At 37.0% G+C, this 24,327-nt stretch overlaps 1 protein-coding gene across 8 annotated transcripts in view; it reads left to right on the forward strand.

The window, feature by feature from the left end:
• Positions 1-24,327, forward strand: part of SH3TC1 (SH3 domain and tetratricopeptide repeats 1) — a 109,526-nt gene that overhangs the window by 34,038 nt on the left and 51,161 nt on the right. For all 8 annotated transcript variants that reach the window (XM_074276609.1, XM_074276613.1, XM_074276610.1 and 5 more), the window contains exon 2: positions 14,252-14,567. In XM_074276609.1, the coding sequence (XP_074132710.1) occupies positions 14,294-14,567 (274 nt within the window). In that variant the 5' untranslated portion in view covers positions 14,252-14,293. The remainder of the gene's footprint in view (positions 1-14,251; positions 14,568-24,327) is intronic.

Here is a 24,327-nt window from a genome sequence, read left to right on the forward strand (position 1 = left end):
TCTATCCATACCTGATGAATGAATGAATGGAAGCATTTATTATATGTTTAATGTGTGCTGAACACTGGCAATACAAATTAAAAAAAAAAAAATAAAGTCCCTGTGATGAGGTTTAGAATTGGGATAACTAAATGAAATTAGGTCTAATGGCAGGTTCGGGGTACAGGGAGTCAAATAGAGCTCTCCTGCAATCACTTTGGATTCGGCGCAAGAATACGGAGTTAAATGAGGCTAGTGGTGGCACAAGAGTCCCTTGTAAAGGAATTTACAGACCCAAAAACCTAGATTGGTCAAAGAGGTTTATTATGGGGTTTGGAAGTAAAGTTAAAATCTAGTTAGTAAAATTGAAGGTAGAGATAAGAGGACACCGGAAACAGGATTTCAGTAGCCAGAGATCCTTGGCATACCAGGCGTAAGGCTGCCATGTTTGGAACCTCTGAAAAGAGAGGACTTCAGCTTGGCTCTTTGTAATAGAGATTTAGCTAAAGGGGCCTGTGGGTGGAGTCCCAAATTGGCTCAGATGTGGGTGGGGGTTGTGAGTGCCCGGATATCTCCTATTGGAAGTGAATCAAAGGTTCTTGAATTGAATTGAATTGAATTCTTCTTGAATTGATAATGCATCTACTAGGAGGAGTTGGGAATCAGAAAGGAATAAATCCATCTGAAAGGATTAGTTTCTTAAAGGGATCACAACCCGCATCAATGAGTACTGGCTATGGGCTAAGAAGAATGGTTGGTGTCTTGGAATGGCTCTTGTGATGCTCCCATAAAGTAAAAGGGGAGGTGGTGATCAAAATGGCAGCAAGTGTTTGGCCTGCCCAGCACATGCTGCCTCTGGCCTCTCCCTCATGGTACCTTGCTAAGTTAGCTAGTCTAATTTGCCTGCCTTATGTGTGGCGGGATGGTCTGCAATAATTGGTGTTGGTGATGATAAGCAGAAGATGGTGGGTCTCTTTTGTATGAGAAAATAGGTGTTGGGGGCCGCTAGGTGGCGCAGTGGATAGAGCACCAGCCCTAGAATTCAGGAGGACCCAAGTTCAAATCTGGTCTCAGATACTTAACACTTCCTAGCTGTGTGACCCTGGGCAAGTCACTTAACCCCAGCCTCAGGGGGAAAAAAAAAGAAAATATATATTGTCATTTTTCTTACTATGCCATTTTAGCAAATGCCTTGATTTGGAGCTAACTATACTTGTCTGACTGTTGAAGATAAATATACCAGTAGGGACTCATGACCTATAGTTTTTTTTTTTTTTTTTTTTTGTTTGTTTGTTTGTTTGTTTTTTAATAGTTTTTAATTACCAGATATATGCATGGGTAATTTTACAACATTGACAATTGCCAAACCTTTTGTTCTAATTTTTCCCCTCCTTTCCCCCCCACCCCCACCAAGATGGCAGGTTGACCAATACATGTTAAATATATTAAAGTAAAAATTAAATACAATATATGTATACATATGACCTATAGTTTTAAGGGAACAGACTCAAAGAAATATTTTGAACATAAGTTTTCCAGGGCTTCCTACTTATGAGTTGGGATCCCAGGGTCCTGCACTAAAGTCATTCCCCCACTCCAATTAGAAGTGATCCTTTCCCTCAATTTACTTCTTATGCCACTGTTTGAATCTTAATTGTGGACATATATATCATTTCTACTGCCCAATGAGATTAGAAGCTCCTTAAAGTCAGAGATTGTTAGTTTTCTTTCCACACTCCCTACCCCACTACTCAGTATAGGAAGATACTCAAGATAGTAGATTGTAGATTTTAGATGATAGATAGATAGTAGTTAATAGATTTTTAATAGAATAGAAACATATAAATATAATGTAGATGCCTAGGTATTCTATTCACATGTTTAGAAAAGAAATTTCTCTGTTCTTTCATTTAAAGACAAAAGCTTTGAACAACAACAGCTGGTGATATCCAGCCCCCTTTCCTTTTTTGTCTTTTATTTATTTTTTGCCTAGCTTCCTAATTTTTATTCTGACTCACTTCCCTCAAGTTGTGGATTGCTATTTTGTTGGAAACTAGAGAGACTTGCCCGCAAGCTGATCTCTAATGAGTTAAGTCAGGAAGAGACTTTAGATCTTTTCATTCAGCCTTGTCATATGACACATGAGGGAACTAGGGTTTAGAAAGGAACCATGATTAGCTGAAGATAACATGGCTAGTTGAGTTCAACCACGTGAGAGTGATTACCCCAAAGGGATTTTTTGGCCTTTTCACCCTTCTTACTCAATAAACTCCAAAGAATCCCTATTGATTTAAAAAAAATTTTTTAAATTAATTTTATAATTATAACATTTTTTTGACAGTACATATGCATAGGTAATTTTTTACAACATTATCCCTTGTACTCCCTTCTGTTCTGAATTTTTCCCCTCCTTCCCTCCACCCCCTGCCCTAGATGGCAGACATTCCCATACATATTAAATATGTTATAGTATATCCTAGGTACAATATATATGTGCAGAACCAAATTTTGTTGTTGATGTTGTTATTGCAAAGGAAGAATTGGATTTGGAAGGTAAAATAACCTGGGAAGAAAAACAAAAAATGCTAACAGTTTACATTCATTTCCCAGTGTTCCTTCTCTGGGTGTAGCTGATTCTGTCCATCATTGATCAATTGGAATTAATCCCTATTGATTTTAAGATCAAATACAAAATATTCTGGTGCCCTTCATAACAGCCTCTTCTCCCTCCTAAACATATCTTTGCTTTTTATTGTTTTTTAAAATTTATTTTATTTTATTTTTATACTAGTAGCTTTTTATTTTTCAAACTCTATACAAAGATAGTTTTCAATATTCACCCTTGCAAAAATCTTCTGTTCCAAATTGTTCTCCCTCCCTCCCCATCTCTTCCTTCCCCTAGACAGCAAATAATCCAATAAAGGTTAAATATGTACAATTCTTCTAAACCTATTTCCTCATTTATCATGCTGCAAAAAGGGTTAAATGACTTGTCCAGGTTCACATAGCTAGTTAAATGTCTGAGACCAATCTTGAACTTACAACAGTGAGTTTTCTTGGCTCGAGGCACTTTATCTACTGCACTTATCCTATACTGCCCTTCTTCTACACTATATTGCTTCTCCTGTGCGGAGTATAAGCAGGATATTAATTCTTCCCATTCTCAAGTTTATCATCTTCCTTCTGTCCCACCCCATCTTATTTGTTGAGTTTTGGTCTTAAAATTATTTACGTAGAGTAATACTTTGGAGACAGGAATTCCTTGTATAAAATCAAAGGAGAAAAGACTTGATAGTGAATACTAAAAAAAAAAAAATAATAATAAAAATAAAATAAAATAAAATACTTTTTTTCTCTTAGTAGTATTTTATTTTCCTAATTACATTTCAACATTCATTTTTGTAAGATTTTGAGTTCCAAATTTTTTTCTCCCTCTCTCCTTTATCTTTCCCCTCCCCAAGAAAGCAAGCAATCTGATATAGGTCATACATGTATAATTACTTTAAACATATTTCCATTAAAAAATTTAAAATAGTACTTTATAGCCATTATAGAATATAAAATCCTGAGGGCAGGACCTGGTTCAAGTTTGTCTGTGCACTCCTAGTGCCTAACATGTGGTTGGTGTCCAATGAATATTTGTTAAATGGATTCTCATTTGGTCTTCACAACAACCCTGGATGATAGAAAGTAGAAATACTATTATCTCACCATTGTACAGACAAAGAAACAAGGCTTAGGAAAACCAAGGTCACAAAATTTGCAAGAATTGAGATTTGAGACACAAAATCTTACTTGTTCTACATTGAACTGAAAAATCTAGGTTTTTAAAGACTGGACTAGAGCTGTGTGTATAGTGATAAAGGAAAAGCTTATTTTCTTAAAAGCATAAAACTATCCTTCCAATCTTTAAATGCTACTAAGCGATAAAAAATCTTTGCTTATAATCCTTGGAGAGTGTTTAATAAAAGATAAAATAATGGTAAGAAAATTTCTTCCATATTTCTCCCAGTCCTCTTTTTTTGGTTGGAGTTCAAAATACATTCATTCATCTAACATATACAGAGCTGGCACATGTGCAGGGCATTGGGGGAAGAGAGAAGATAGATAGCAAGAGGGGTTGCCAGTTGCTCTTATAAGGAAGATAAGGTTTGGATACACATACCTGAAGTGTCCTAGGGAGTTCAAAGGAGGGAAAGATTGACTGGGGCCATTGCTTTCAATGTGATTGAAAAGAAACAAGAAATCTTGATAGGGAGGCTTCTCAGAGGTTTCATAACTGTTGATGAGGGATGCTAGGGCACATGAAGAGCAGATAGAAACAACAGGAATGAAAGCCACCAAAGGTCTGAAAATAATGGTCTGATACTAACAGCAGTATTCCTGGAATAACTTTTTAAGGGCTAAACTTTAGGTGACTTTTTAAAACTAGAGATTGTCAGGGATAATAGAGAAGAGACTCCTGTTCAGATAGGAGTTCACCTCAATGAGTTTTGCTTCTGGCTCTAAGACTCCTTTCCTAAGGTATTATTTTTTTTTAGGTAAGACACTTTTTTAAAAATGTTAGTATCTTTTGTTTTTATTTCATATTTACCAATATAATTTCCCTCTAATCTTCCCTTGCAACAAACTCTTCTTTTATAAAAGGGGATCCATGAACTTAAACAAATACTTTGATAACTATTCCCATATAATTGTGTTTCTTTTTAACCTACTTTATATATTTAAAAATATTGTTCTGAAATGGGGGTCCAGATTGTCAAAGGGGTTCACACACCAGAAAAGGTAAACATTTCTTTCTTTATAACAAAGTAAAGAGAGGGAAAAACAAAACAAAACAAATTTCATCCCAAAGCTGATATTATATTCAGTGTTCCATATTCATGATTCCTTACTTCTTCCAAGAAGGAAGGAAGGTATATTTTTGTATCACTTCTTTAAGTGTCATAGTGTATAGTGTGTTACAGGACTTGAGTAAAGTGAAGAAAACTTGGCTTTGAAGTGTGCCTCAGGTACTTAATTGTTGTATGATTTCAGACCATTCACTTGACCTCTCTCAGCTATAATTCCCCCATCAAATAATGATCTGTACAAATGATTTACAGATCAAATATCTGTAAAATGCTTAGCATAGCACCTTGCATATAGTTGGTACTTAATAAATGCTTGTTTGGGGGGCAGCTAGGTGGTGCAGGGACTAAAGCACTGGGCCTCAGACTCAAAAGAATGTGAATTCAAATCTGGCCTCAGAATGTACTAGCTGTGTCACATTGCACAAGTCACTTAACTCTGCCTCAAAACAAAATAAATGTTTGTTTCTTTCTTTCCCATTCCCCATCTATAAAATTAATAATAACACCTTCCTTACCAGGGTTGTTGTGGGGATTAAATGAGGCAATATTTGTAAAGTACTTTGCAAACCTTAAAATTAATGCTGCTATAGCTTTTGCTATTCCCTGGAGCCAAGATTGATCACCACATTCAGATTATTTTGCTACTGTCTGCTTGCATTGCTGTAAATATATCATTTTCCTGGTTCTTCTTACTTCACTTTGCATCGGTTCATATGAACTTTCCATGTATCTAGTCATCCCACTCATTGTTTCACATTAATATTCCATTCATATAGTATAATTTGTTTAGCCATTTCCCAGTCAAGGGATACCTGCTTTGTTTTTAATTATTTACTCACACAAAAAATGCTGCTAAAAGATTTTGGTATATATGGAATCTTTCTTTTTCATAACGACTTCCCTGGGAAATATGTCCAATAGGAGGATCTCTGAGTTAAAGGCTATGGACATTTTAGTCACTTTCTTAGTATTAATTGCAGCGTGCTTTCCAGAATTATTGATGATTCATAATTTTACTAATGGTATATTAGTGTCCCCTGCTTTTCCCCAACTCCTCCACTGATTGTTCCTATTTTTGCCATCTGCAATTTGTTGAGCATGAAGAGAAAACTCAGAAAAGCATCACAATTTTGAGAGCATTGGGGAGTCAGTTTTCATGGTATCTGGAAGAGGGAAAGATAACTAAGACTTGGCATTCTATAAGTTTTACTATAGAATGTAAACTCCTTGAAGGTAGGTATTTTTTCACTTATGTCTTTATACTTCCAGTATATAGTACAGTACCTAGCAAATGGTGTGGGCTTAATAAATGTTTGTAAATGGATTTTTTTAAGAAATTCAAACATTGTTACTCCAAAAAGGCAACTGCAAAAATCAAGAATGACCAATCTAAATACATGATTATTTCTAATCCTATAAAGTTTTCACAATAGTAATCCATGTATAATTGATAACCGTTTGCAAAGGAAACAACCATGCATTAACAAATGCTGCACTACAGCAAATTATATCTTTATATCCACACAAAAACTTAAAGGCATAAAGAGTAGTGATATTCTTCCCCTGATGCTCTGCGATTGTCATGGAATAAAATTGTCCATTACTCAAAAACAATGGACAGGCACATCGTAGGTGCAGGAATAGTTTAAATGCATTAGTAATTACTGCATGCATGAAGAGCAGCATGAAAAGATGAGAAACTATATGCTTGAGAAAGAAAGGTTTTAGGTCATATAGCAAGAGTGAGTGATGACCAATGGACAGATCGCTTGCTCCGTAGACTTTCATACAATTTCCAGAGATCTAGAGGAAGGATCCCTATGTGGGTTAGTTGGATTGCTTATGGAGAAAATGGTCAAAAGTCACCCTGTATGAAAAGACACAAATAGAATGTGTTTTGCATAATCGATGAAGTATTCTTTTCAGTGAGCTCATAGATCCATTGAAATATGTGCATGTTATATATCTCTGTTCTCTTTTCCTTTCCCTATTCTCATTGCTTCCATGGTTAAATCTATGTTCCTAAGGAGTGTGCCATTTTATTTTTGTTTTTGTAGCTTCATCACCTAACATAATACCATGGACATAGTCCCTTAAAACATCTTTATTAACACAAATTGCTATTTTGTAATTCCTCTATCTTCCTCCCCCTTATAAAATAGATTCTTTCCTCTTGCAAGTGATAAATTGCCTTTTAGATGTTTCCCAATGTGTAGGACCATTTGCTAAAATTTTTTATCTAACTCTGCAAAAACAGATCTGCTTACTGGCTTCCTTCCTTTCCTCCCTCCCACAGCTGGTGGCTTCTCAGCACCAGGGATATTTCCTTTCCTGGCTGTGATTAAAGGCCTGTCAGTGCTGCGAGACTCAGTATGGTAGGGACCAATCTGAGGTTGGTCAGAAAACCAGAGGATCAGAGAAAGGGTTCTTCTCGATTTTTGCCATTTTGACTCAAATACACAGACTACTTGAGCTGACAGATCATAAATCCCATCTAGACTAAAGCAGTCTTTGGTCTTAGAGTCAGAAGACTTGGATAAAAGCCTTGACTTTTTTTGTTGACCAGATCCATGATCCTCAACAAATAATTTCCCCATCCTGGGATTTAATCTCCTCCTCTGTTAAATGAGACTAATAATTCTTGCATCTGTCTCCCTCTCAGGAGTGTTGAAAGAACGAAATGAGATCATGTACATGAGAATATATCCTAAATTATAACATACTACATAAGTCAACAATTAAATCAATTAAGAATTAAGCTGACACAGTGCCTAACACATATAGGCACCTAAGAGGTGCCTATTTTATTTTATTGAATAAATGATTGATATTTACCAGACACTAGATGCAGAAACTACAAAACCAGCTTTCTCTGACATCAGGGAGATTATGTTCAACTAGAGTGGGGTGACAGGAGTATAGCCACAGTTAAATTAATTAAAGTATGTACAATAATTTTGTTTTGAGCAGATGAAATATTGGACCTCGTAATTGTGGTGAGTCTTTGTAAATCCCAAACTAAATATTTGCTGCAAATGCCAAGAACAGACTAAAAGATGTCATAAGTCAACTTTTTTTCAATAAACTAGTCAGAGAAACATTGCACCACAGAGCAGCTGACAAGATGCTAGACTAGGAGACAAGAGACCTAAATCTAGCTCTGTTTTTGCCCTAGTGCCTGACCATGAGCACATTGCTCTCTCCTTTTCCATTCTGTAATCTCTGCAAGGTAAGAGTGCTAGGGCAATTAGGGCAATTAGGAAGGCTTTAAGAAACACTATCCGAACTGTGTCTTGCAGGTGACTAGGGATTCTAAGACAGCAATGAGGAAGAAATGCAACTCACCTGTGCAAAGTCCTTCATGGCCACAGATGGATTTTCATGCATGAGGAAGGCCATTCTGTTTAGGATGGAGAATTCAGATGGGAGATATATGAAAAATAGGTGGGGATTCAGATTGAAGAAAGCCTTCAAAGCCAGACTTTGGGTTTTGTATTGCTTTTTTCAATAGCTGGTAGGAAATAATGAAGATTATGAGTAGGAGTATATATATGATCAGATCTGTATGTTGGGAATATTGTTTGGGTAGCTGTATAGAGAATAAATTAGAGAGGAAAGAGGTTAGAAGCAGGAAGATGAATTAGGAGATTATTGCAATAATTCAGGTGAGAGGTGATAAGGGATAAAGATAGGGAAGAGGTTATGGGAGTTATGGGAAATTGATGAGAAAGGGGACTTAGAAGCAACAGGAGTGGGACTTTGATTAAATATGCTATAATAGTAAGAGAGAAGCCTTAAGGATGATTCCAAGGTAGTAAGTCTGGTAACTAGAAAGATAGACTTCCACAAAAGCAGAGAAGTTTGGAGACAGGATAAAGTTTTGGGGGAAATCGGTTGTCTCATTTTAATTATTAAGATTTTGAGATCCTGATTTAGGCAAAAATGTCCATGGGTTATTGGTAATATGGTGCTGGAGCATAAGAGAGAAGTGAGGGCCTGATATGTAGAATTAGGGGAATTCTGCATAAATCATAAAGAGAGAAAGTATAGCTCCAAGAAAAGGTCTAAGACATTTCTAACACACTCCAAGGGTAGGAAAAGGCTGATGTGAATATAGGAAACTCAGAAGGAATGGTCAATCAGGAAGGGAACTAAGAGAGAACACTGTCACAAAATCCAAAGGATAGAGTCCAGGAGGAAGGAGTGGTTCACAGTGATACGAATAATCTGATAATTTTATATAAAATACAAGAGGAGGCTAAATAATGCTGAACAGAGGGACGATCGTGGAATGAAACCCCAGTTCCATTCAATCTTTGATACATACTAGCTCTGTGAATATGGGTGGCTACTCAACCTCTTCATAAACCTGAGCATTTCTAAAGAATATAAATTACGGTGAGTTGTTAATCTGCATCAATGGAGTGAGCTTCCATACCTGGAATCATGCTCCCTTCCCCCGCCATAATGATGAAATTCAAAATCTGGACCAATGTAATAATAATTTTAAAAACTCAAAATATATCTGCACTCAATTTCCTGGACTTAATATTAATTCATAAAAACTTAGCACAATTTTGGGTTGAAAATCCAAATCCCAAACCTTTGGATTAAAAGGATTCTAAACTAGACAGGCCTAGTAGAAGAAATTGAAACCTTGTGAAGACAGGAAGGATGTAGCCTGCTGGAACTCTGAAAAGGTATACTTGAATCACAGCATGGTGCTTGTGGCTGCTCATGCTCAGTGTGATGTGGTGAGGTTATTGTCCTGAAGGATTTAAGGGCTGGGGGAGGAACACAGAGCTCTCATGGCCACAGTGCTCTCAGCCAGACAAGACTTCATTCAAGCTCCAGACTCCAGAGTCCAGGCGGCTCTCCTTCCTTCACTTTTCCACCTAAAGACCAAGGACTGTGGCTGATCCTGAGGTCCTCCAGAGAGCTCGCCTGGACATTACAGATGGAGTCAGTGCCATTCACTCTGGAACTAGAACATCCTTAAATGCTTAATAAGGCATTAATAGTTACTTAATAAAGCATTAATAACTTACATAATGAAGCATCCCTAATTAATAAAACATTAATAGAATTACTTAATAAAGTCCTGGAACTCTGTCTTCCCAGAAATTAGCCAGAGTCAGGATCATTAAACGTCTTTATTTTTGATCTTTTATGGTCAAGGTCAGGGAGTTAGGTCTAGCAATCTCACATACACCTTCCTCCCTCAAACGCCATGAGAGACTGAGCGTGAGAGTCTCAATTCCTCTTCCTCCTCCTCCTCCTCCCCCCCCCACCACGTCACTTCCCCCTCTTTGTCCCACCAATCAAGTCAGCTCAGAACAGCTGGGGAGGGTCAACCTTCAAACAAGTTAATAGGGAACTGTCCAATTGGCAATTAGTCTCATGTGCTTCATTATCCAAGTGCATTTGCTCAGTTCTAGCCCTTTACAGTAAAGCTTTAAGTTTATTGATTACTTAAAGTAAACATAGTAAATAATAAAGCATTAATAGTTACTTAACAAAACATTAATAACTTAACAAAGCATTAAGTTATTCATGCTATATTAAGTTTATTAATTAAAGTCATTTGAAGTAAACACAGTAAATACTTAATAAAACATTAATAGTTACTTAATGAAGCATTAATAAGAAAGTATCATAATAAATGCTTAATCAAGCACTAATAAATTTGTTTAATAAAACATCAACAATTATTTACTAAAGCATTAATAAATTTACTTAGTAAAGTAGCAATAAGTACTTAGTAAAGCATTAATAAAATTACTTAATAAAGTATCAATAGTTGCTTAATATAATAAAGTTATTTTATAAAACATTAATAAAGCTTCTATAAAATAAGGTTGGACTGAATGATGGTTAAGGTTTTTTTCCAGTTTTAATATTCTCTGATGTTTTATTCTCATTGAGGCATTGAGAAAATAAATAAAGAGAAAGACAGATTTGGAACATTTGTTGTCATTGTTTTCCCAAGGATGATGGATCAATTAGGGGCTGCAGGTGGGGAGGAAGGGGAAAGAGCTGCATGAGGAGGGAGGGCTTTAGGAGTGTCAGTGACAATGAGGAAGAACATTTGAGGTTTTCCCCAAACCAGCTGCTCTTCTCCCTTTTCCTCTCACATAACCTTCCATCTCCTCCCTCTGTTCCTATACTGGCTATCTCTTATTGCTCTAAGTCACTCTCTTTTCTTCTTGCATCTTAAAGTCTCTCTGTTCCCTTAAGATTTAGTTCAGGCACCAGCCTCTGCATGAAATCTTTCATAATCCCCAGAATTGCTAATACCCTCTCTTCTAAACTATTTTGCATCTAACTAGTTTATATGTATTTTTATTTATGGCCTTTATATTTATTCAGCTTAGTGTCATGGTAGATAGAGTACTGAGCTTAGTCAGGAAGACCTGATTTCAAATATAGCCTCAGACTAGCTTTGGACAAGTCATTTAACACCTGTCTACCTCAGTTTTATCATCTGTAAAATGAGGGTAATAATAGCATCTATCTATCTGAACTATTCTGAGGATATAATGAAATGATAATTATTATTTTTTTGAAAATTTATTTCTTAATTGAACTAAATATTCAATTAAATTAATTTTTAAATTCAATTGAATAATTATTTCATTGTTGTTCATTTTTGCCTTACTTTTCATGACCCAATCTTGGCAAAGATATCAAAGCAGTTTACCATTTTCTTCTCCAGGGGATTAAAGTAGAGATTAAGTGATTTGCTCAGTGTCATACAACTAATAATTGTCTGAGGCTGGATTTGAACTCAGATTTTCCTGACTCCAGACCCCATGCTCTAACTCCTTGAGCCACCTAACTGCCTATAATTACTATTATACTAGTAAAAGCAGCTCACATTTATATATTGTTTTAGAGTTCACAGTGCCCTTTTCTTTTTTTTTTTTAATTTTTTATTATATATATATATTTTTATAATATTATCCCTTGTAATCATTTTTCCAAATTATCCCCCCCTCCCTCTATTCCCTCCCCCCGATGACAGGCAATCCCATACATTTTACATGTGTTACAATATAGTCTAGGTACAATACATGTGTGTAAATATCATTTTCTTGTTGCACAATAAACTTTAGATTCCGAAGGTACATGTAACCTGGACAGACAGATATTAGTGCTAACAATTTACATTCACTTCCCAGTGTTTCTTCTCTGGGTGTAGCTACCTCTGTCCATCATTGATCAACTGGAAGTGAGTTGGATCTTCTTTATGTTGAAGATTTCCACTTCCATCAGAATACATCCTCATACAGTATTGTTGTTGAAGTGTACAGTGATCTTCTGGTTCTGCTCATTTCACTCAGCATCAGTTGATTTAAGTCTCTCCAGGCCTCTCTGTATTCCTCCTGCTGGTCATTTCTTACCGAGCAATAATATTCCATAGCCTTCATATACCACAATTTACCCAACCATTCTCCAACTGATGGACATCCATTCATCTTCCAGTTTCTAGCTACAACAAAAAGAGCTGCCACAAACATTTTGGCACATATATGTCCCTTTCCGCTCTTTAGTATTTCTTTGGGATATAATCCCAGTAGTAGCGCTGCTGGGTCAAAGGGTATGCACAGTTTGATAACTTTTTGGGCATAATTCCAGATTGCTCTCCAGAATGGCTGGATTCTTTCGCAACTCCACCAGCAATGTATTAGTGTTCCAGTTTCCCCACATCCCCTCCAACATTCATCATTATTTGTTCCTGTCATCTTAGCCAATCTGACAGGTGTGTAGTGGTATCTCAGAGTGGTCTTAATTTGCATTTCTCTGATCAGTAGTGATTTGGAACACTCTTTCATGTGAGTGGATATAGTTTCAATTTCTTCCTCTGAGAATTGTCTGTTCATATCCTTTGACCATTTATCAATTGGAGAATGGTTCGGTTTCTTATAAATTAGGGTCAGTTCTCTACATATTTTGGAAATGAGTCCTTTGTCAGAACCTTTGTTTTTAAAATATTTTCCCAATTTGTTACTTCCCTTCTAATCTTGTTTGCATTAGTATTATTTGTACAGAAACTTTTTAGTTTGATGTAATCAAAATCTTCTATTTTGTGATCAATAATGATCTCTAGTTCTCCTCTGGTCATAAATTCCTTCCTCCTCCACAAGTCTGAGAGGTAGATTATCCTCTGTTCCTCTAATCTATTTATTATCTCCCTCTTTATGCCTAAATCATGGGCCCATTTTGATCTTATCTTGGTATATGGTGTTAAGTGTGGATCCATATCTAATTTCTGCCATACTAATTTCCAGTTTTCCCAACAGTTTTTTCCGAATAATGAATTTTTATCCCTAATGTTGGTATCTTTGGGTTTGTCAAAGATTAGGTTGCTATAGATGTACCCTTTTTTGTCCTTTGTATCTAATCTGTTCCACTGATCTACCGGTCTATTTCTTAGCCAATACCAAATGGTTTTGGTGACTGCTGCTATATAATATAGCTTTAGATCAGGTACACTTAGACCACCTTCCTCTGAGTTTTTTTTCATTAGATCCCTTGCAATTCTCGACCTTTTATTCTTCCATATGAATTTTGTTGTTATTTTTTCTATGTCATTGAAATAGTTTCTTGGGAGTCTGATTGGTATAGCACTAAATAAATAGATTAGTTTGGGGAGTATTGTCATCTTTATTATATTCGCTTGGCCTATCCAAGAACAGTGCCCTTTTCTAATACCAATCTTATGAGATAGATAAAACAAGTGTTACTATCCATTTTATAGATGAAAAGATTGATTCAGTGGCAAAGGTCAGGATGATTATCTTCCCTATTAGATCTCAAGCTTCTTGGGAATAGGGATTGTTTTATTCTTTGTATTTGTACTTCCAGTGTCTAGCAGAGTCCCTGGCAGATGGATTGTTGATGAATGGATTGAAGTAGGTCTCTGGTCATTCTCTAGTTCTATGACCTTCGGCACTGAGCCTATCTCCTCACCTCAAAATGGTGATAAGAATACTTGTTTTTTTCTGTCTCACAGGATTGGTATGAGAAAAGAGCATCGTAAAATCAAAGTAAAATGTAAATACTGTTGCTGTTGCTTTCATTATATTAAAAACTTGGTCAAGTCAATAAATTTTCTGGGTCTCAGTTTTCTAATCTGTGAAATGAGAATCTCTGCTGTTTTGTGATTCTACTTGGCAATTTAGCCTGGTAATGGGTGTGAATTGTCTGTGGAAGCAAGTAATTATCCCCCATGTTACTGAGAAAAGAATCAGGCAGGACAAATGGAATCCCAGTGTTTGCACATAATCGGGAAGGAAGGAAAGTTCTTTCCTGTTCTCTTGGTGATTTTTAAACAACAGGATATTTCCCTACATGATCCTCTTCTCTGAAAACTGTTTTTGTTTTTTTTTTTTTTTTTTCTTTCTGCCTTTGCACAGTTGGTCATGCAGATCTTATAGCAAGGAGTGAATCAACAAGTCATGGAGGGGCCAGTGGTACCAGCTGATGCTACGATAAAATGTTTCATCCAAGACACTGAGCCCCAGCCTAACCAAGAGGAGGAAGAGGAGGAAGGATGGCAGCAGCGTTTGACTCCCCTGACGGGAAAAAAGCTGATGGGGTCCTTGGAAAGGAGAGACCAGGATTGGAGGAGGAATATTCTTGATGGCCTTCAGGGACCAACCAGATCCATCAAGGCTCCCAGGCTTCTAGGAGAAAAGGAAAATGAAGAAACTTTTGGGTTCAGAAAAATGGGTAAGAATTCCATTCCTCTCCACTGGCTTTCCCCTCCCTGATTTTTCTTTTTCCTTTCGTCTTCTTCCTCATAGGGTGACAGATATCTTCTCCTGGGCATGCCTTTTTTTTTTTTTTTTTTTTTCCCTTTTCTAAAGTGTGGATATAGTCAAGGGATAGGGGAAAGAAAGAGAAAGTTGGCATTTATTGTAGTTAACAGAATGAAAGAATATTAGTATCACAGAATCTTAAAGCTTGAAGGTCCTTAGAACACAGAAGAAGGACAAATATTTAGAACTGGGAGAAAATTTAAAACATAATCCCTATAACATGCTAAAATGTACAGGATTGCTGGAAGAGATATCTTTAAGAATCGTCTAATCCAGAGGCAGTTAGATGGTGTAGTGGATAGAGCACCAGCCCTGAATTCAGGAGGACCCCAGTTCAAATCTGGTCTCAGACACTTAACACCTCTTAGCTGTGTGACCCTGGGCAAGTCACTTAACCCTAGCCTCAGGGGAAAAAAAATCATCTAATCCAGGGATTAATAATTTAAGGTCCACGAACTTGTATTTGTTTGATATTTTGATAAATATATTTCAATATAATTGGCTTCTTTGGTAATCCTATGGATTTTATTTTATATATTTAAATGCATTTTTCTGTGAAGAGGTCCATAAATTTCATCACATCTCCAAAGGGCACTATGATGGGGGAGGGGGGGGGAAAGGCTAAAAGCCTTTCAACTCCCTTATTTCAAAATTCAGAGAATTGAGTCAGTAAATAATGCAGTTTTCCCAAGTCACACAACTCTGAAGGCAAAGCTAGGACTAAAATCTAAAACTACAGAATCCAAGTTCCTATTCTTTCTATTATGCCATGAGGACGTGACTTTTTTAAAAGGTGAGAAAAAGTTGGAGAAATTGGCCTATCGTCAAGAAAGTCTGAACAAGTGGAGTTTGTTAACAGATCAAGTAAGTGATAAAACAGGTTTTCTGACCTTTTTCGAGCACCTACTTGAGTGGGTTGATTTTGGAGATTGAATGACTCAGTGGACGGAATGCTGGGCTTGGAGACAGGAAGATCTGAATTCAACTGCTTCAGATACTTGCTAATTTTGTGATCCCAAGCAAGTTTTAACCTTTTTTAGCCTCTGTTTCCTCATTTGTAAAATAGATGTAGTAATGGTACCCACTTTACAGGGGTTGTTGTGAGGTTCAAATTAGATCACATGCATAAAGCATTTTGCTAACCTTAAAGTAACATGCAATAAATGTTATGAAACTAAAGCCTATAAACCTAAGCTATCAGACAAGTAGCTCAGTCAGTGGATAGAATGATGGATTTAGACTCAGGAAAACTTCTTCCTGAGGTAAAATCTGACATCAAAATACTAAGTATGTAGCTCTGGGCAAGTCACTTAATTTTGTTTGCCTCAGTTTCCTCATACGTACAATGAACTGTAGAAGAAAATTGCAAACCACTCCAATGTCTTTGCCAAGAAAATCCCAAAAGGGGTCATGAAGGCTCTGACAACTAAACAAAATACTATTGTTTATCAAACAGCACACCAATAAAAAAAGTATTTTTTGGAAAATACTATACTTTGATCCACATTCAATCTTCACAGTTCTCTCTTTGGATGTAAGTGGCACTTTCCATCCCAAGTCTATTATAATTGGCCTGAATCACTTCATTGTTGGAAAGAGCCACATCCATCACAATTGATCATGGAATAATCTTGTTGTTGCTGTGTATAATGTTCTGTTGTTTCTGCTCACTTCACTTAGCATCAGTTCATGTAAGAACCATCCTGCTGATCGTTTCTTATACAACAATAATATTCCATAACATTTATATATCATAACTTATTCAGCCATTCTCCAACTGATGAGCATTCACTCATGTCCGAGTTCCTTCCTACTACAAAAAGGCTGTTACAAATATTTTGGCACAAAATTTTCCCTTTTTTACAATCTCTTGGGGATACAGGCACTGTTTGATCAAAGAGAATAATACACAGTTTAATAGCCTTTTGGGCATAGTTCCAGATTGCTCCCCAGAATGGCTGGGTCAATTCACAACTCTACCAACAATGTATCAGTGTCCCAACATTCCCTCCAACAATTATCATTATCTTTTCCTGTCTTTTTATCTAATCTGAGAAGTATGTGTAACGTGCTCTCCTGGCAGTTACAATTACTAGTCTGTCCTAGACCCACCAGAGTACCTTTGACCACTGTCCTTTGCAGTGTGAGCTCTACCCGGCTCGCCTCCTCTGAGGCCTTCTAAGGTCTCTGGCCACAATCTCTTGAATCTATAGCTTAATAACCGGTAGCGCACTCAAGAACAACCACGTGTAATCTTAAAAGCCTTTATTATACCTACTCACATAATGCCCTAGCTGATGCCCTGACTTGTTGGTTCCTGAGTGAACACCTGGTCAGAAGACCCATGTGTTCACTACCAAAATCCTTACCTCTTTCGGCTACCCATCTTGGCTTGGCCACCCAGGCTAGGAGCCAGGGTGAATAGCACGAGGTTAAAGAGGGCGGTTGCTGCCTGCAGTGGGCTTATATAGGGCCTGTGAGGTCACACACACAGCCAATCAGCGAGAGAGTCACCCATTACAAAACTATCTCAATATGGCCAGGATCCCGCCCAAGGGCAGTCCTAATATCCACAGAAATTACTTCTGGGCCTCAATCTCCCGATGCACTGTGTCCGCTCATTTAAAGGGCCCTTACAATTCCCTTTCTCTTGTTTTGCGGGAACCGCACATCTCACCAAGCTAAACTTTTAGCACCAGCTATAGTTCACTTGATCCATGAGATGACAATGTTATGCCCAAGGAGGTACAAAGCAGCAGATCAGTAAACAGAAGTATGACAATGAGAACCAGGCTCAACAGTGGCCCAAATGTTCAACCCATTCATCAAAGTCATACTCGAGATAATAGGCCAAAGAGATTGGATGCCAATGAGGTAGGATGTCAACACTGAGGTGGGAAGTCAACAAGGTAAAACATCACAATTCTAGTTAACAAATATCAGTAGGTAGGTTGTCACAATTCTAGTTACATTTATCACAGTTCTAGACCAATTCTAGTTTCTTACAATTTTCTGTTGCACTTTTCACACTCCTAGAACAATTCTAGCTTATCACAATTCTCAATTGCACTTGTCACAATCCTAGAACAATTCTAGTTTATCACAATTCTCAATTGCACTTGTCACAATCCTAGAACAATTCTAGCTTATCACAATTCTCAATTGCACTTGTCACAATCCTAGAACAATTCTAGCTTATCACAATTCTCAATTGCACTTTTCACAATTCTAGAGCAATTCTAGCTTATCACAATTCTCTATTGCACTTTTCACAATTCTAGAACAATTCTAGTTTCACAGGTGCACATAAGCAGTCATGTCCAGTAACATTGTCTCAATAACAATGGCAGGTGGGTGTGTTGGTTTTTCACCCACTAATTTAAAAGCATAGTCCTTCAATAGAAAGCATAGGGCAAAGCCTCTTCCCAGGCCACCATATGGCAAGTGGCCACGGGAGAAGCAAGCAGGCCCATTGTCCATTTACAGTCTTTATATTGCGTATCACCCAAAACAGTCCATTTCAGCTGCAACACTGGAACTGTGTCTGCTGTCTCTGGTGTCACGGTCAGGAGGGGCATCGCTGCCATCAGCGTCTGAAGGGCTGCGGACATCTGGCTGGTCTCTCTGGACTGTTGTCTGGTCCTTCTCTTGGATCCCCAAGTTACAAATGTCTCTGGTGGGGATCAACTCTGCTGCTGGATCTGCACCTAGGAAGGAATGTCCCCGGGGCCCAACTTGGGCCTTTCCAAATGCCATCCAGGCCTTTCCACATCACAGTGGAAACAAAGTTGTTGTCAAAAAAGATTAACAAGTCAGACAAAAGTCAGTCTGTCACTTAGCTGCACTTTCTGTGTATGCCTGAAGTGCATTGCTAAGGTAAAATGCAAAGAATTTAAAAATGTAAAACCAAAATAATTTAAAAGTGTAAAACCAAAATAACTTTAAAATGTAAAATCAAAATACTTTGAAGATGTAAAACCAAAAATGTTTAAAAATGTAAAATCAAAATTTAAAATTGTAAGCAATCACATATCCCAAAATTCCCTTCTCTTGTTTAGAAGAGAAGATCTTGGGGATAGTCTGTGCAGTAATGACTTTACTAACACTCGGCTATATCCCTGAATTCTTTTGCCTAAAAATCAAAGTTTGAGTTTCTGATACCGAATTGTACTCCAGGAGTGTGAATCAATAAATCTGATATTTTCCTCCTGGGTCAAAGATCACACACTGTCTATTTATTCTAGTGATTAAAACAGCAATTTTCCAACCCATTCTAGACATAAACACTGTTTTATAAGTACCCGTAGGGGGTTGGGAAATCAAGCTCACCTGTGGAAGTGGAAAATCCACGAGGTAAGAAAAGAGGAGTTTCAACTCTCCAAAGACGATCCTAGCAGTTTTACAAGTATAAAACTCCACTCTCTCTAACTGCAAGGTCTTGTCCCTGTAAGGTTTCTTAGAAATTAACTGAACTGTATTTTTAAAACTTTTCTGATTATAGTCAATACCCCACAATTCCTTTTTGCCTTGGGGCATAAAGCCTACTCCTGTCCTTTGAAATGAAGACACAGGAGTTTTAAATGGATTAATGGGCAGTGCTGATGATATTATCGCCCTTCCTTTTCCTCCTCCCCCTTCTCCCTTGGCCCAAGAAGGTGAGGCAGAGGGAAGAAGAATTGGAAAATTCCCCAAAGGCTGATTTAAAATCAAACCTGAGCTTTGCACATAAAAAGAACTAAACTTCTTCTCAATGAAAGAGTAATCAATAAATTCCTTAAAACAACAATGCACGAGGTAAACCAACAAAACGCTAAGAAGAATTTCTACAACTGAAATCCATGTGGTTCGTTTATTTCCTTCCTTAGTTTCAGCCACTGGTTTGAACTCTTCCTGTTCTATCTGTAGTAACCTAGCTTTTTCTTCTTTCTCTAGCTCAATCTGTAGTTTAACCTGCAATTCCAGCAACTCTTGCTGTGGCATTTTGTACTCTATACTGTCATACATACGCACTAGCTCTAGGTTGCTCCCTCTCCGAGCTATATTTAATGGGTGTGGGGATAGCCTTCTCGGAGCTTGATTACAAGCTTCCTGCTGTTCTTCAGTGGTGATCTTTGTTAAAAGATCTTCCATCTGGCTCTTTAACCTCTTTATATAATAAGCATTATGTTCAGCTGTGTCCTTGAGTCTGATCCCAGATTTACCTGGGTCCATATTGCTTCTCTGTCTTCCCTCTTAAGTGGCGTTTCTACCGGATCTTTCAGAATCTTAATTCTGAATATTAAATATTTTCAAAACCTGATAATTTCTGATGCGTCCACCACGTTGGGCGCCATTTGTAACGTGCTCTCCTGGCAGTTACAATTACTAGTCTGTCCTAGACCCACCAGAGTACCTTTGACCACTGTCCTTTGCAGTGTGAGCTCTACCCGGCTCGCCTCCTCTGAGGCCTTCTAAGGTCTCTGGCCACAATCTCTTGAATCTATAGCTTAATAACCGGTAGCGCACTCAAGAACAACCACGTGTAATCTTAAAAGCCTTTATTATACCTACTCACATAATGCCCTAGCTGATGCCCTGACTTGTTGGTTCCTGAGTGAACACCTGGTCAGAAGACCCATGTGTTCACTACCAAAATCCTTACCTCTTTCGGCTACCCATCTTGGCTTGGCCACCCAGGCTAGGAGCCAGGGTGAACAGCACGAGGTTAAAGAGGGCGGTTGCTGCCTGCAGTGGGCTTATATAGGGCCTGTGAGGTCACACACACAGCCAATCAGCGAGAGAGTCACCCATTACAAAACTATCTCAATATGGCCAGGATCCCGCCCAAGGGCAGTCCTAATATCCACAGAAATTACTTCTGGGCCTCAATCTCCCGATGCACTGTGTCCACTCATTTAAAGGGCCCTTACAAGTATGAATTGCTATCTCAGAGTTGTTGAATTTGCATTTCTCTAATCAATAGTGATTTAGAATATTTTTTCATATGACTAAAAATGGTTTCAATTTCTTTATCTGAAAATCATATCCTTTGACCACTTATCAATTGGGGAATGGCTTTTATTCTTATAAATTTACCTCAGTTCTCTATGTATTTTAGAAATGAGTTCTTTATCAGAAACATTGAAGGTAATTTTTTCTTTCAGCTTTCTGCTTTCCTTCTAATCTTGACTACATTGATTTTGTTTGTACAAAAATTTTTAAATTTAGCATGATCAAAACTATCCATTTTGCATTTCATAATGTTCTCTAGTTATTCTTTGGCTATAAATCCATTTTCACCAATTTGAGAAGCAGACTATCTTTTATTCTTCTGATTAGCTTATAATATCACCCTTTATGTCTAAATCATGAATCCATTTTGATCTTATCTTGGCATAAGGTGCTAGGTGTTGGTTAATGCCTAGTTTCTGCCATGCTATCTTCCAGTTTCCCCAGCAATTGTTGCCATATAGTGAGTTCTTATGCCAGAGACTGGAGTCACATACGTTCTTAATAAATACTGGCATTAATTTGTCATTTGTTCACTGAATATGCAGAGAAATAGCATCCCAGCATCCACTTGTATGCTTCCAGCAATAAGGAACCTACTACTTATCAAAGCTAACTCTTTCTGGCTTGGATTAGCTTCAGTGATTAGGAAGTTTCTCTAAAATCTATTTCCCTTGCTGCTCTGAGAGTTTGTGAACTCTGAAATTCTTTGATGCTCTGTACAAAAACAGAAAGACTTCAAACACAGGACAAAGTGAATTTGATAAGGTAATTGATGTTGGGAGAATCTCAAGCTCCTTTCAGTCAATTGAAAGCAGCTAGTTTGAACATATTATAAACTATGGTGCTAAAAGGATAATAATTTAGAGTCCATGCTGTATGAAAACCATCAGAATTTAGGATAATTAGATTGAAAATTCAGGGGGAACATGATTGTTCTCTCAGTATTTGAAGTAGCACTCTCAGAAGAAGGATTAGACTTGTTCTCTTTGCATCCAGAAGAAAGATCCAGGAGACAGATACTGGGGATATTATAAAGAGATGGATTTAGGCTTGATAACAGAAAGAGTTTCCCAATAATTAGAAGTGTCCTAACATGAAATGGACTGCCTTGGGAGGTAATGGGTTTTCATTCATTAAAGGTCTTCAAGCAGAGTTTGGATACCATTGGTCTGGAATCCTGTAAGTTGGGAATCATTTTAAAAAATATCTTCCAACTGGAAATTTTTTTTTTTTTTTTTTTTTTTGATCTTTGAATCCAGTTGGAAATGTTTGAAAAGCAAGGACGTAGAAAGGTGCTGGCAACATGGTACAGGGAAAAGAAAATTATATTGGGAATCAGAGATCTGAAATTGAATTTACTTGTGTGATCTTGAGCAACTCATTCAATTTTCTGGATAATAATTGATTTATTGTAAAATTAGTGGGCTTTCCCATATCTAAATCCTATAGGGCAAAAATTCTCCTTCCCCCATCTCTTTTTTTCTTTAAAGGAAGAAGGTAAAACTTCCAAATGATCAACTATGGGCTTGATGACAATTTCTGACAAAATTGTAGGACATGACATTAATGGTTTGTATGTACTTAGGAAGGGAATCCATGCTCATTAAGAACTAAGATGAGTTCAGCAAGAACAAGTCATTTGAGACTAATTTCACTTCCTTTTTTTTTTTTTTTTTTTTTTTTTTTTTGAACATCATCAGACTTGGTGGGTACAGTGTGGCATAGTGGGTGGAGGGTTGGTTTTGGATTCAGGAAGTCCTGGATTTAATTTATATAGGCCATGCTATCATAACCAAGTGGCCTAGGGAACTCTTTTAAAAAGATAAGATATATAAAAGTTGCCTAAGTGAGGGAATTTTGTTACCAGGCATTCCCCATGCTGAAAAAATACCAGGTTCAAACTTTTCTCCCACTGTCATCAACACAAAAAAGGTTAGGTAGATCAGGAAGATGTCATATATATATGTGTGTGTGTATATTTATATGTGTGTGTATGTGTATATATATATATATATATATATATAAAATGATATAATTGACCTTTGTTTTGGGAAGATGTTTGACAAAATCCATCATTATATCCTTTGCAATAAGATGGGAAATGATACTTGATGATAGTATAATTAGGCCGGTTGAAAATTTTTTCTCTATGGGGACCTAATGAGAAGAGAACAATGGCATTCTAGAAGGATATAGCCTGTCTTTGATATCTCTCCTAACTCCTGTTGAATTCAATTCAAATTTAAAAAATGTTTTAAGTGCTTGTCTTCATGGTGCTTATAAGGAATAAGAAAGGTGCCCTGATTAGGCCATATTGGGAATTACACTTGGTTCAGTTATTTTTATAAGTGACATCAACAAGCTTGTTAATTAATTACTTAATAGCTTGTTGATATGATAATAATATAGCATGAGGTATAGTGGAGAGGAAGACCAAAAACCAGGTACTAAAGTCATTTAAAATGGTGCCTTGAAAGTTAGTATTTGACAGCAATAGTAGGAGTTGTTGATACAACACATTTTTGTGGACCTAAAAAGATAAATTGAGTGATGATTAGTTGGCTGGTTAGTTAGTGTCCCTCATTCTTGAAAATGTCCAAATGCTGTGTCAGAATTCAGGTTCAGTGTGTTAACTATGGCTGATCAGATCGTTATGAGCTTGAAAAGCTCTATCACTGGTTGGACACAAATAATTCATATGAATATTCTCTGGGTGATGATGGAAAGGGGAATGATTATTTAGACCTGGAAGGGATTTTAAAGATTAACAAGTCCAACCATCTCCTTTATAGAGCAGAAAATTATGATCAAGAGAGGGCTAGTGACTTAGGATGATAGATATAGAGCATTTGGTCAAAGATATACAAGTGTCAAGTAGTGTATCATAGCAAAGCTGCAATGACAGGGAGGTGACTGGAATACAGACCTTTTTTCCAGGTCTGCAAATTGGGAGTATGGAGAGAAAAAAACAAACAAACAAACCCTGAGAATTGCCAGGAATATAATATGTATCCTTAATGAGAGTGCAGGGTTTCCATTAAAAAAAAAAAAGCTTTAGGACACTAAGGACTTTACTGCTAATAGAGATTTCAAAAGCCATATTGGAATGAGCTTTGCAATGATTTCAATTGAGTTGGAGTGGGATAGTAGAGATGTGAGGGATGTCAATCTCATGTATAATTATGATTTTTGCATGGGACTAATACAATAGAAGATTGATTGATGCTCTTTCAATGTCTGACTCACAGATTTAATATATTGTTGTTTTGCTATAGTTTCTTAGAATCCTAGGACTCAGATCTGGAAGAGACTTTAGAGATGATTTAAATTATAGCATCTTAAACTGTGAGTCATGACTCCATTTGGGGGTCATGTAACTGAATGTGAAAGTTGCAAAATTTTGACTTATTTTAAGTAAATGTTTGAATTATATACCTACTTTATATACCTATATTTCCAGGGTCACTATAAACATACTCAGTCTCCTTTCTGAGCCAGTTCTTAATACTTTACAATGGGAATGGAGGTGAGATTTAGATATTCTTAATGTTGGGTCCCTGGCCTTTTTTGTTGATACTTGTATTTCAATATAATTGCTTTTCCTTTATAATCCTATACATTTTCTTATATATATTTAAAAGTTGATTCTAAGAAGTGGGCCTTTAAGGTCCACCCGACCA

This window comes from Sminthopsis crassicaudata, chromosome 6, assembly GCF_048593235.1.
Source record: "Sminthopsis crassicaudata isolate SCR6 chromosome 6, ASM4859323v1, whole genome shotgun sequence".
NCBI lineage: Eukaryota > Metazoa > Chordata > Mammalia > Dasyuromorphia > Dasyuridae > Sminthopsis > Sminthopsis crassicaudata.